Below are 14,563 nucleotides of genomic sequence, written 5' to 3' on the forward strand. Positions count from 1 at the left end.
CTAAGAACATCTTCAGCGGTCCTTTCATGGGAGCCCCTGCCGAAGGAAGTGATGCAGGTGGGTACCAAAGGAACAGGGCCTTTTCTGCTGTGGCACTCCAGTTGCGGAATGAGCTTCCCAGAGAGGCTCGCCTGACGCCTACATTGTGCTTTTTCCAGTGCAAGGGGAAGAACATAGGAACACAGGAAGCTGACTTATACGGCGTCTGAGCCTGCCTCCATCTAGCCCAGTATTGTCTACACTGACTGGCAGCTGGGATTTCAGGCAGGATTCTTTCTCACGCCCTACCTGGAGAAGCCGGGGTTTGAACCCGAGGCCTTCTGCATGCAAAGCAGGTGCTCTATTGCACTGAGCTACGGACTCTTTTATTTCCCCGGGCATTTCAGTCTTTTCCTTCTGGGGTTTTAAATCTGCTATTGCATTTTAAATCTCTGCATTGCTGCGAGGTCTTATTTCCGTTTGTCCTTCCACGCCTTAGTTTTTAAACTTTTACACGGCGTGCGTTTTGTGGGTTTAATTGCTGTGGGCTGCCCAGAGAATGGTAGAAAATGAAATAAATAAATGATCGGTGATTGAGGGGGAAAGGGAGTGGGGAGAAGGGGGCCGGGGGCTTTTGAGGAACTCTGGCGGGCCAGATTTGGCCCCTGGGGCCTGAGGTTACCCACCTCTCGCTGAAAAGCATGTCGCAGTATGATGAACGGCAGGCGATGAGGGGCGGGTGGTGGTGGCATACTAACCTTGCCAGCCTGGTTTGCACGTCGGCTTAATACTAATCTTCACGAGCACGTCTTCCGCGGCCCTCTTCTTCCCACAGTCGTAGGCCGTCACGGTGAGCTTATACTGGTGCTCCTTGGCGTAGTTCAGTTTCTCCGTGTTCTTAATGTAACCTGAGAGCAGCAGGAAAACCAGCTTTCAAAACTCTGCCTTCTGAGCAGGGCGGAATCTCGCACAGATGGAGAAAAATGCAGGACACGGAATAATGGACTCAAGTGACAGGAAGCCAGGTTCCAGCTGGACATCAGGAAAAACTTCCTGACTGTTAGAGCAGTACGACAATGGGACCAATTCCTTAGGGAGGTCGTGGGCTCAGAAAAACAACATGATGGCACCCTCACGTTGGGAAGATTTCAGCGAATAGATTCAGGAAGGAACGGGTATCATAGAATAGTAGAGCTGGAAGGGGCCTACAAGGCCATCGAGTCCAACCCCCTTCTCAATGCAGGAATCCACCCTAAAGCATCCCTGACAGAGGGTTGTCCAGCTGCCTCTTGAAGGCCTCTAGTGTGGGAGAGCCCACAACCTCCCTAGGAAACTGGTTCCATTGTCGTACTGCTCTAACAGTCAGGAAGTTTTTCCTGATGTCCAGCCGGAATCTGGCTTCCTTTAACTTGAGCCCGTTATTCCGTGTCCTTCACTCTGGGAGGATAAAACCTAGCTACCTCCCTTGCGAGGTAGGCACATGCTTTGCAGCAATTAGCTCCTTGTGTCTCTTTATTCTGCAGAATAAATGTTGTTTGACCCATACTTCCATATCCTCTCCTCCTTGCGTGATGAATTGGACTTGGTACACCAGGGAACGAGCTATTTTTGCAACACAGGGGCAGATTGGACCCGAACCCCACACGGAGCGAGAGCCAGAAGTCACTCCCCCTGGGCTTACCGTCTTTGTCAATAGCAAAGGGGACGTCCGGCGTCACGATTTCATAACTGCAGATCTGGCTGAACTGGGGAGAGCAATCAGCGTCCACCGCTTCCACTTTCAGAACGTTGTCGTACCTCTTCCCTTCGATAACGGCGGCCTTGTAGGACTTCTCTTTGAACACCGGCGCGTACTCGTTGACGTCGTTCACCTGGATGTGCACCGTCGCTCTGCAAACGGAGAATAGCCGATTGTGGACATTCGCCAGCCTCAAAACTCGTTGCAAGCCCTCCAACGGGTTTAATAATAATAATAATAATTTTATTTCTTGCCCGCCTCTCCATTTTGAACGAGGCGGGGAACAACAATAAACGATAAAATTCATAGTACTCAATTAAAACATAATATACATGTTTAAAAACATCCTAAAAAACATCCTAAAAACATCCTAAAATTCCACTGGATAGGCCTGCCAGAAGAGATCAGTCTTTATAGCTTTCTTGAATGCTAGTAGACCGTCAAGCTGACGAGTCTCCTCTGGCAGGCCATTTCACAGACTGGGAGCAGCAGAAGAGAAGGTCCTCTGGGTAACAATTGTCAATCTAGTTTTTGCTAGCTGAAATAGATTCTTCCCAGAGGACCTGAGTGTGTGGGGCGGATTGTATGGGAGAAGGCGATCCTGCAGGTAGCCTGGACCCAAACCATGTAGGGCTTTAAAGGTGGTAACCAACACTTTATACTTTATCCCAACTGATTTGGGATTTATGGGATACTACAAATATTCCGAACATGTTCCAATTCTCCTCCTCCTCCTACCCAGCCAGCAAATTCTCCCTACCACCTCTGTGAGGCTGCCATAATCTCCATTTTATGGAGACAGTGAGGCTGAGACACACATACGGTATGGGAGCTCCTGACGGAGACGAGACTTCAACCAACCCTGACTTGTGCCTTTATTTTCCAGTGCAATGGAATGGCTAGGAGGATAAAGCAGGCCAGCCTTCTCCACCCCGGTTCCCCCTAGATGTATTGGACCACAGCTCCCATAATTTCCAGGCAGCATGGCCATTGGCCACACTGGCTGGGAATTATGCGAGTTGCAGTCCAACCCATCTAACAGGCACCTAGCTGGAGAAGGCTGAACCAATAAAACAAGACAAGAAGACACAGCCTGGGTACACCACATGCTGTCATGTCTAACCCTACTGCCCCTGTTTTGGGAGAAGATGTTTCAAGTAATCAATCAGATTCAGATTCAGAATTAGAAGACGCAGCGCCAGACACCAGCCAGCCCGTACCAGTGGGGGAGGAAGCTCTCACGGGCGATTCCCCAGCTGGGAGTCAGCCCTCTCCAGAGCTTATCTCCTCAAGGCCAAATCCTACACACTCAATGGGAAGTGAGGTTTCTTCCGGAGGAGAGCCTCCCGACAAGCTAGCTGATGCTAGGGTCCGCCGGAAGCTCAAACGCACAGGGCGGAAGGAAGGTGTGAGAAAGTCGGTTTGATTATGCCAGAACCTGCCTCCGCACCAGGCGCTCTGAAGTTACGGGCATTCTTCTTGAATGGACAACTGTCTCACTTAGTTTGCATAGTTTTGCCTAGGGGGACGTTTCCAAGAGGTTAAGACTCTATTCAGGTAGAAGAGACTTTATTGCTTAATAAAAGCTTTGTGGATTACTTAGCAAGTCTCGTCATTTGCCTCCCATCGAAAGTAGGAGCGTTCTGAGAAACATGACACATGCAGAGTCTTGTGTCTCATGCCCCCATTAGAGGAATTCTCCTCTGACGAGGACCTAGAGTTCTCAGAGACAGCCAAAACAAAGGAGCCACCATGGCAGGAGAACTTGGGAAGCGTGGGCCCTCAGGGGAGAGGACCACTGTTCCGTCCCCACAGGATGAGGCAGAGGCTAAGCAACTATCTTGCCCCTGAGAGAGTTTTTGCCTCAAGAGGCAGGTCAGTAGGGATGTTTTAAGAAGTACTCGAATAGACAGAAGGCTTGTTCCCACTACAAGGCAAAAAGTACATCACAAGCTGCCTCATACGGAGTCAGATCCTTTCTCCATCTAGCCCAGTATTGTCAACACTGACTAGCAGCAGCAGATCTCCAGGATTTCAGGCAGGGTTTTTTCCAGCCCTACCTGGAGATACCAGGGATTGAACCTGGGACCTCCTGCACGGAAAGCAGGTTCTCTACCCATGAGCCATTGCCTCCCTCTAAGTTCTGGGCACCGCACTTCAAGAAGGATGCAGACAGTCTGGAGTGTGTTCAGAGGAGGGCAACGAGGATGATCAGGGGTCTGGAAACAAAGCCCTATGAAGAGACTGAAAGAACTGGGCATGTTTAGCCTGGAGAAGAGAAGGATCAATTCTCAATCTTTCCAGAGTGCAGGGCACGGAATAATAGGCTCAAGTTACAGGAAGCCAGATTCCAGCTGGACATCAGGAAAAACTTCCTGACTGTTAGAGCAGTATGACAACGGACCAATGACCTAGGGAGCTGGTAGGCTCTCCCACCCTAGAGGCCTTCAAGAGGCAGCAGGACAACCATCTGTCAGGGATGCTTTAGGGTGGATTCCTGCATTGAGCAGGGGGTTGGACTCGATGGCCTTGTAGGCCCCTTCCAACTTTACTGTTCTATGATTCTCTGGAGCTTTCAACTTTAACCAATGAGGAGTGATGTTATCGGGCAGCAAATGACGGATCCATTTCCAGATGTTAGGAAGATGGGAAGGAAAAGGACGTGCCTCGCCATCTCCCAGTCGGAGGATTCCAATTCACATTAGATAGCGACGCAGAAGGTTCATAAAGCAGGGAACTTGAACTCGCTGCGCCTGTTTAAAGCTGTTTTACAGATGCCACAGTGACAATGTCAGATACTCGTTTTTCCTACTATAAACGGTATCTTATTAAGCAATGAATTATGAGAGCTAAATGAAGGCAAGGCATTGGGCTTAGTCAGCAAGATGAGACGGATTTTATTACAATTCAAGATTTATTGCGCTGAAGGCCAAGTTGTCTCATTTCTTGAAGGCAAGGATTTAAAAAGGGGTCAGAGAAAGGGGCCAGTGTGTGTGTGTGTGATAATTTGTCATCATAATGACAATCCACCACCCTAAAGTCACCTACAGCATCTTATATTTAGGGGGAAAACCTATGAAGGAATCAGAGACTGTCAATCCTTCCCTCTGCTATATTTCTAATAACCTTCCCAAACGTACGTCCTTTATCAGTAAGCAAAAGCAAAGATCAATGGAAGATCATGTATCAGAAAAGCAAACCCTATCTGGAAAGAAAATGCCTTTGTTCTGCTACAGCATCGATTTAATTCACATGGCAGCTTTGTCTGTGGCCACTGCCCCGTTAGCTAGCTAAACAGATTCATAGAATCATAGAATAGTAAGAGCTGGAAGGGGCCTATAAAGCCATCGAGTCCTACCCCCTGCTCAAGGCAGGAATCCGCCTTAAAGCATCCCTGACAGAGGGATGTCCAGCTGCCTCTTGAAGGCCTCTGAGCCCACGACCTCCCTAAGAAATTGGTCCCATTGTCGTACTGCTCTAACAGTCAGGAAGTTTTTCCTGATGTCCAGCCGGAACCTGGCTTCCTGTCACTTGAGTCCATTATTCCGTGTCCTGCACTCTGGTTGTCTATATGCTGCCAGGCCTGGATTAAGGGTTTGATCCGTGTTTACAAAACCCTAAACAACTCAGGATCAGGACCCTTAAGAGATCACCTGCTCGGTTGCTGCGTTTGCCCTCCTAATGATGCCAAGGTTTCGGAGATCCAGTCCATCATGGTTCAGAATAGACCATTTAATTGTATTCATTACGCTAATTTCGTAGCATCCAGTCTCTGGAACTGCCCACCGCTACACAGCAGACAGGTGCCAACCGAAAACATATCCCCCCCCCAACAGACATTCCTAGAGAGATATTCTTATCCACTCCTCATCACTGAGAAATATCTTCAATAGGAGCAATCCACAAACATCATTCAATGAATGGTGCACAAAACGGTGCATGACGTATTTCTGATTTCTCGAACCTGTGGTTTGTTTTCCCAACAGCAGATGATGTATGGGTCAGCTTTCATGGAAGAGGTCATGGAAGGCTGGCCGGTATGCGCCCAAGGGGAAAAGTCTCATGCGCCATAGGGGAAAATGGTCCCCCAAGGTGTGTTTCCCTATGAGTCTACAATACCAGTCCCCCCCCTTGTACGTGCCAGAAAAGAACACCAATCCCTGAGTGCAACACTGCTTGATGAACAGAACGTCATGGGCTGGGCCCATGGTCCCTTTAAGAAAACATCTTTGCATTATCCCGGAGAGAAGGAGATGGGTTTCTCTGTGTCCGGAAGGGAGTAGCAAGCTAAATGCTAAGGCCGCGCTTTCGCAAGAAGCGCCTGGCACCTGATAACGCCTCCCCGGGCTGGTACCGGGGGAGAGTCACAAGTTGCAGCTGTGCAAAACCTGGGAGCATTCCTCCCTTCAGGTGAGGTGTGGGTTGCTAGGGGGTTTCAATCGGTCAGAGTGGGTCTTTCCTGTGGGTGTTAGAGTCCGGTGTGTGCGTGATGAGCAAGAGTATCCAGGCCGGGCCGGCTGGATGGCGGAAGCCCCACGTGGCCGCTGAGGGAAGGAGTCTAGTTCGAGTGGCGTGGAGACGAGGCGAAGTGAGCAACAGAGGTTGAGTCGCAGTGCTAAGTGTTTATTTTGTTTTAGAATAGGTTTGGGTACAAGTGGGCAAGGGACCTTGCCGGAGTTACGGCTGGTGGGTGGTTAGTGGAGAGCGAGTGCGAATCCAATTGGTCTGAGTGTTCAAAAAGGGGGAGGTATTAGTCCCTGCTGTCCGAAGTGTGTCATTCCTTTGTCTGTGATTTTCCCCCAGACCTCTTACGTGTTTACCTTAATGTGTGGACCCTTATGGAAGTGTGTTTGTGTGAAGAATAAAAGTGTTTTGGTCCCTATCTCCTGTGTGGTGTCGTTCCTTGAGAACCTAGACTCCTAACGGGTTAAAAAGCGGCAGTGAAGGGGCGCGTGTCTGGGCTGGCCGAGCTGGACCCCCCTTCCCCGGCCGGGGAATCGTGGAGTCAAGCCCGGCGGTTCCTTCACACAGACCGCTAGCACCACCCAGTCCAAGCTGCACAGACAATGAACCCCTAAGAGCGGGGCCAAAAGGAACACCTTACACAGGAGCAGGTGGTCTAAGGAATTAATGCGCTTCAACAATGCAACAGAAGGCCAGGTCTGGTCATAAATCCTGGTCATGGGTGACCTCTTCTCCTCAAGTTCTGCTTACCCACCAGATGCTGTGCAGATTTTCACCCGCGCCACCCCCGCTCCAGAGCTGGTTTGGATGCTGGCCTTTAAGTAGCTTTAAAAAAAGCCTTCCTCAGCTGGCCAGCCACTGTTTTTATTGGTCCTTCATTTTAAATTAAATCATTTGAATTTGCTGGGGGTGGGTGGGTTGTAACCTCCTTTCTTTTTACAGTTTAATTCCTACGTGCGCCATTCCGGAATCTATTTTAGATATGGAGAGGTCTATAGATCTAGTAAATAATAAAATAAATACCCCCCACAGCTGGTTTTCATTCATCCATCCAAGAGCAGGAAGGAAAAAAACACCCCACACATCAAGATGCAGAAACCACATCCCATCAGGGAACGATCACGCTTCAATCAAGACTTCCTCTTCCTCTCCACCCACACGGCACTTACTTGTGGGATTTCTTCATATTTGCTCCATCTGGTCCCTTTCCACAGTCGTAGGCTTGGATGGTGAACGTGAAATCCTTCTGCAGCTCACAGTCCAGCTTCTCTTTGGATCGTATCAGCCCCTCTCCGGTGGATTTATCCACCACCACCGCTTCAAAGGGGACATTTTGCCCGTGAATTTTAAATCCGCAAATCTCACCTACGAGATTCAAAGCAGCTCCAGTTAGCGTTTTCAGGCCAGCAAGGACATTAGTTACACGTGCGTGTGTAGTGTGTGTTGGGTTTTTTTGGCGTGTGCGTGCATGTCTGTTTTAAGCAAATATCACTCAACAATTTTGCAGCCAAAGGTTTGTGAGGGTCTGTGGATAAAGCAAGAGGCACTGTGCTTTAAGATGGGTGAATTCGGGGAACTCTAGTTTGTTTGTTTTTTAAAAAAAAGGAAAAAAGAAAGAAAGAAAGAAAGAAAGAAAGCATATGTTTTGCTTTTCAAGCAACTCGGTTGATTTTGCATCCATTCATGCAGGAATACAAAAAGAGAGAGACAGAGAGAAAGAGAAAGATGCAGACAGGCATTTCACAGGAGTACTTGAGAAACTCTAGGGCAAACGAGGAGAGATCTTAGGAGGGCGAATAGCCAAGGCCACACGGAGCATCTTCTAGACCAAGCTGCCGGGGAAATAGCTGGGCAGCTTGTTTGGTTTTTGACCAGAGCAGAAGGTTAAAAATGCAAAGTTACAAAGTTGGGGGAAGAGAGGGCGGGGGGGGGAGGGGGGAAGGATGGAAAGAAAACTTCAAGGTATATCGAAGATTCAGCACTATAATTCACAAAAATTCTGTCAATTGATCAAAAGGACAAAGTCTTCCTGTGCAATGTACCTGGCTTTAAAAAAAAAAAAGAGTCAGGGAATCAAAATGAGGTATTGAATGCGAAAGGTAGAAATACCAACTTTTCAGGCATCCATTTCAACAGCTACCTACTAAGTTGGGACTATGCATTAAGCCAAAATTTCCCTCGACAATTTGCTGCGTTTCATCCTCCGGACAGCGCTACAGTCTAACATCCCTGGAAAGGAACGATAGAGGCCTGGTGCAACCACACAGTGGGCCTGTTCAGACAATACGCTAAGCCAGGGTTAGGCCGCTAAACCTTTTGCAGCAAGTGGTTCGTGTGCATGTTTAAACCGCGGTTATGTAGCCACCAGGGTTAGAAATGGTCCATATGACACACAGAGGGCCTGTTCAGACGGCACACCAAGCCATGGTTAGGCTGCTAAACCTTTTGCAGCAAGTGGTTAGTGAGTGTGCTTAAACCATGGTTACGTAGCCACCAGGGTTAGGAAGCATTCATACGACACACTGTCATGGTTCACATGACATGCTAAGCCATCATGTTTAGCTCAAAACCACCATGGTTTAGCGTGTTGTCTGAACAGGGCCAGTATTTCTAGTATCCTAACCAGGGTTACAAGATTTGGCATGCCACATATACTCCTTCCCTTGCTTCGTCCTGGCAAGCCAATCCCCCATCGCTCCTCCTTTTTTAAAACTGTGGCACAGCGTTAGATCCCCATAAGTATTGCCAATGTGGTGAGTTTCAAACCAGGGTTTTCAAACCCACTTCAAACCCGCAGTTGCACTTTTTCAAAACTAACCATGGTTAAGAGGCACAGCGGTGAAGATGCAACCCTGCACCAGGGTTAGTTCTAAAAGGGGAGGGTGTGCCAGAGTGAACAGAAACATGGGATGCTTTGTAATGAGGAGTATTACCTCCTCTGGGACATAATATTTCAATGCAATTGTATTTCAAGATAATCCACAATCTAGGCTGTGAATCGCTGGTATACAATTCAGAGCTTCAACTTGTACTTGTTCAACTTTTCTTGTTTTCAAAATACAACTAGCGCATCCTCTGAAAAGCAAGTTATTGAGAGAATGCTAGGGAAAACCATTTATTGATCTATTTTTAAAAAGCTACCCAGTTCAAATGGATGTCTGATTTGCAGATATTTCTAGCCAAGGGTTGGTTACATAACATTTTTATATATCAATATATTTTGAGAGAGGGAGCGGGAGAGGTAAGAGGAAAAAACTGGGTGGGTGGAGGGGAGATAAAATGGGGTCAAAAAGCATGACAGGATCTTCTGTTTAAGTGCTGATTCCCCATTTCATAACCAAAAGTTAGTGGGTTAATATTCATAAAAGGGATAGAAAGAACCCTTTATCACCTTCTTTGGTGAATGTCACCTCAAAACTCTCTAAAGGGAGAAAAGATAAACCCAAGTCAGTAATACAGGAAAGACTGGAAAAGGAGCAAATAAGGAAAAGGTCAAAGATGTAAACATTACACAGAAAACCTCTGAACATTTCTTTTTCTTTTGAAAATCAAAAGCCAGTGGTCAGCTGCCATGAATGCAAAAGAACTAGATCTTCAACGTATTTCTCCCCTCGCCCGGTCTCCATTTTCAACTTCAGAAACACGGTATGTGAACGCACACTTTCAACTTCAGTTATCATAGGGTAGATAAAAATATAAATCTCAGTTCCACTGATAGAATACAATTCACCAGTTCCTCCCTTTTTGTGATATATTTGTCTCGAACTAGGGTTTTGAAAAAGACCTAGGCTGAAATCCTATGCCCACTTATCTAGGAATAAGTCCCACTGAACGCCGTGGAGTTTCTTTCCAAGTTCGACGTGCGCATAAACACCGTGAAGTGAACTACATTAATGACATCGCTTCCCTATTGTGGTGCGCTTGTCGTGGTGAACACAGACTGGTTGAGCACAGAATGCTCGGCTGCTCAGGGTTACTGAACCGTTCGCAGTCCAATTTCTGTGAGGGACAGGGAAGTTGTCAGTTGTCACAACTGGGGTACTCACTGATTCATCTTTTGTCACTGGAGGCACGGATTGCCTCTACCAGCTGCGGTGCTATCCGACAGAGACAGCCTGGCCCCCAGGGTTCCATGCTCTGGTAACCTCCCAATTAGACTGCTGTGACATACGTCGCGTGGGGCTGCCTTCGAAGACAGTTTGGAAAGGACTACTGCTAACTGCGCTTCAACAACTGCAGAATTTGTCCACTCTGATTGGCAGTGGGTTTCCAGTATCTTTGGCAGGGGGAGGTCTCATCATTTGCTCCTGAGCCTCTTTAACTGGAGATGCCACGGATCTAACCTGGGCCCTCCGACCTGACAAACTGGGGCTTGAGCACAGAATGCTCAAGACAGAGGGGATGCTAGCTGACCTTACGGGGTGCTGACTGAGCAGGGTCTGAAGACCAACCCTCTAATCCGGGAGTGCAGAAGCTCGGGCCAAATCCAGCCATCTTGGGGGGCCACGTCCCCTTTCCTCCAATCATCAATGATTTGTTGGCTTCCTCGTGGTTGTGTAGTCCCCGTCCCCCCCAATTCTAAAAAGTAGAAATGCCTCTCTCCAAAGACTTTGTTACTGGGAGTAAGAGCTTTTACCTAAAATACACTGGCGTTTTCGGCCCTGCCCTCTTCACCTTTGACCCCGCCCACCCCAGAACGCGGCCCCCGAAACCTTCTCTGAAGCGGAATTCGGCCCTCGGAGCTGAAAGGGTGTGGCTTCTTGCTCCCTGTCCTGGCTACCGGAAAGCAAGCCACAAAACGTGGCACAGGACCGAAGGAAAGGGACAGCTGCCGGGCCTGCAAACATGGCAAGGGCTCAGCAGGGTGCAAACGCTAGCTGCCAATCATTGGTGGCCCGTTGGCCCGTGGCCTGCTGGACCTCGGCCCAGTTGGTTGTCAGGCTGCACGACTGCCAAGATGGTTGCGGGGAAACGAATGCTTCCTACGCGCTCTTCACAACCCCCCCTTATCCATCAGTGGCAGCCGGCTCTCCTTCTGCTCCCAGAACACCATGCCCAAGGAGGAATGAATAAATAAATACAAGCTGGGATGATGCACCAGCAGCAACCACATCCGCCTTTCCAGCCTGCCTGCCTTCTCTTTAACAATTAAAAGGTTGCAGTACTAGTGAGGCCACCGCTCTTTAAAGAGGTTAGGCCAGTGGTTCCTAAAGGGGGCGGTGGGATTGCATAGGAGGGCGTTAAGAGGCAAGGTGGCGGCAGGGGCGCGCTCGAGGTGGTCTTTTCCAAGAAGCGCCTCTCCAGAAGGTCTTAAAACCCAGGGACATTTTTATGGGAGAAGGTAGTTTGGTCCCAAGCCATATAGGGGAAGAATCCACACATGTATTAATACCGTTTAAGAAGAGTCCTTTTAACAGTGAATCGAAATGTTTCAAAAGCACCAAAAAGCTAATGAAGAGACATACCCTGCTTTGTGTGCCCCGCCACGCCGGCTGCAAAACAAAGGCATTCGCTCTCTTGTTCCTCCCTCCCTTGGCAAGCCTGCGGTGAGTGCTTCCCATTTAAAGGGGCCAATTGAGCTACAAGATGACATTGAGCTGAAGCCAAAGTTTAAGAAATCGTACCAGGAGTTTTGGTAACAGAAGGAAATTTCTGATCGCTATCCTGCACTGCGGAGAGTGATTCAGAAGCTCCTGGTTGTATTTCCAACATCGTATTTGGCGGAACGTGGTTTTAGTGTGGTCTGCTTACTTCTCTCCAAGCAAAGAAATCGACTCCAGATTACAAAACGTGGTGATTTAAGACTCATGTTTAAGACTTTAAACCGGACATTGGGAAACTGGTATCGGTACTCTATCTACCCTAGTTACTAAATGTGATATCTAATATTCTTGCTAAATGACTATCAGACTTTGAAAAGACGATATCACTGGATCAAGTTCATCAATTATGTTTAATTGAATCAACTAAAAAAATGTAACTGGATTTTGAATAAATATTCAATTAATTGTTACTGTTTTAAATTTTATTGTTATTATCTTCCTTAGTGGGTCGTTGAAAACTGCTATTCTGAATAATGATTTTTATAGGGTAGGGTAGGGGACACTGGGCATGAGTTTGTGGAACCAGGGGGGCGGTGACCTGAAAAAGTTTGGGAACTACTGATATAGGCTATTTAAACACTGAGCAAGTACCAACTTGCATTTACTCCAGGGTGGATAAAAATCAATGATTTTTTTTAATTGATTTTTTAATTTAAATTGTTTTTTTTTAATAAAATGCTTCTTTGAGGAAGACTCTATCTAAAGATAGTTTTCTATTTAAAATGCATTATAGTCCAAAGGTTATTCATCATGAAATAAGGATTAGTTTTTAATTATGTCGCATGAGGCTGTATATTAATGCAATGTTTAAATTTTGGGGTAAATGAATTCCATTCATCCATTCACAATGTCATGCTCTTCCAGAGGTTTCTGTAAGATTATGGGGCAATTTTTCTATCTAGAAGATATTATCACAGATGCTTGGTTTTACACTTCTCAAAACAGTGAATTTGTGTCTTAGAGTGCACTTTGGGGGGGGGGGAAGTCACATGATTAAATTGAGTCTTTCTGAGTAGCGATTTAAATCGTGATTTAAATCATGGTTTAAATCAAATCCACCCTGATTTACTCTATAGGGTAATGGGGGACGGGACGATGCATGGATAACGGCTGCATTTTAATCAACGGTGCCTCTCTTGTTACAACAACGCTCTCTCTCACGGGACTCTCTCTCGAGTGTATTTAAAGGTATTTATAACTAGATGCTTATTTTAAATACAGGCCAAGTTCAATGTCTCAAGTCTCTCTTTCTGTGCGTGTAAGTGAGACACGTATTGCATTACATCAGAACATCAGACGAGCCCTGATGCTGGAGCAGCCCAAGGGACCATCTAGTCCAGCGTTCTGTTCACACAATGGCAGAGCAGCTGTTGACCAGGGACCCACTAGCACAGCCTTCCTCAATCAGGGGCGCTCCAGATGTGTTGGACTACAACTCCCAGAATGCCCCAGCCAGCAGTCCAACACATCTGGAGCACCCCAGGTTGAGGAAGGCTGCACTAACGGGACACGAGTGCACCCATGTCCCTCAGCAACTGGTACATATAAGCTTACTGCACAGATAAAAGTGAAAGCTCACTGAAAGACGCTCATTTGCCTGGCCGCACACAATTTGTACCGTATGCCCGGCATGTGTGCTGGCGCTAATAACCACGGAGAACATTTTAAAGAAGGAAAACGCCTCTTTTAAATGAAACCTGGATGCTCATCTCTGATGGTTAGACACGTGGTCAGCAGAAAGCGCAATCTTACGCATGTTTCGACGGGGGGGGGGGGGGGGAAGTCCTACAAATTCCCAGCATTCCCCAGCCAGCACGGAGCTGCTGGAATTGTGGGAATATTTGTTTTCTGTCTAAACATGCATAGGATTGCATTCACGCTTCCAACGCACAAAGCTAGGAATGCCGCAGGTGGAACCTCTTTCCTTTTAATGAAGCCCTGTCCACTTAGAATCATAGAATAGTAGAGTTGGAAGGGTCCCATAAGGCCATCGAGTCCAACCCCCTGCTCAATGCAGGAATCCATCTTAAAGCATCCTTGACAGGTGGATGTCCAGCTGCCTCTTGAAGGCCTCTAGTGTGGGAGAGCCCACCATCTCCCTAGGTAAGTGGTTCCATTGTCATACTGCTCTAACAGTCAGGAAGTTTTTCCTGATGTCCAGCTGGAATCTGCCTTCCTGTAACTTGAGCCCATTATTCTGTGTCCTGCGCTCTGGAAGGATCGAGAAGAGATCCTGGCCCTCCTCTGTGTGACAACCTTTCAAGTCTTTGAAGAGGGCTCCCATGTCTCCCCTCAATCTTCTCTTCTCCAGGCTAAACATGCCCAGTTCTTTCAGTCTCTCTGCCAGACCCCTGATCATCCTGGTTGCCCTCCTTTGAACACGCTCTAGCTTATCTGCGTCCTTCTTGAATTGTGGAGCCCAGAACTGGACTCAATACTCTAGATGAGGCCTAACCAGGGCCGAATAGAGAGAAACCAGTACCTCACGCGATTACTTCTATTAATGCAGCCCAAAATAGCATTTGCCTTTCTTGCAGCCACATCGCACTGTTGGCTCATATTCAGCTTGTGATCTACAACAATTCCAAGATTCTTCTCGTTTGTATTATTATTATTATTATTATTATTATTATTATTATTATTTATATAGCACCATTAATGTACATGGTGCTGTACAGAGTATTCTTGCAATACGTCGGCCCACTGCAATCCGGTCAGATACACCATGGAGCTACTGATATGCTAGGAAGGGAACTCAGGTGTATGTGTATCCAGTGGA

General features: G+C 47.3%; 1 protein-coding gene across 4 annotated transcripts in view; it reads right to left on the reverse strand.

Moving 5' to 3' along the window:
- The window catches only part of CLSTN1 (calsyntenin 1), a 72,484-nt gene that overhangs the window by 30,812 nt on the left and 27,109 nt on the right, over positions 1-14,563 (reverse strand). For 2 of the 4 annotated variants that reach the window (XM_063145544.1, XM_063145542.1), the window contains exons 3-6: positions 9,573-9,602; positions 7,351-7,546; positions 1,661-1,869; positions 738-887 (exon numbers count right to left, since the gene is read on the reverse strand). In XM_063145544.1, coding sequence (XP_063001614.1) covers positions 738-887; positions 1,661-1,869; positions 7,351-7,546; positions 9,573-9,602 — 585 coding nt within the window. The remainder of the gene's footprint in view (positions 1-737; positions 888-1,660; positions 1,870-7,350; positions 7,547-9,572; positions 9,603-14,563) is intronic. The other 2 variants (XM_063145545.1, XM_063145543.1) reach the window with 1 other exon arrangement.

Source organism: Elgaria multicarinata, chromosome 20 (genome assembly GCF_023053635.1).
Source record: "Elgaria multicarinata webbii isolate HBS135686 ecotype San Diego chromosome 20, rElgMul1.1.pri, whole genome shotgun sequence".
NCBI classification, from domain to species: domain Eukaryota; kingdom Metazoa; phylum Chordata; class Lepidosauria; order Squamata; family Anguidae; genus Elgaria; species Elgaria multicarinata.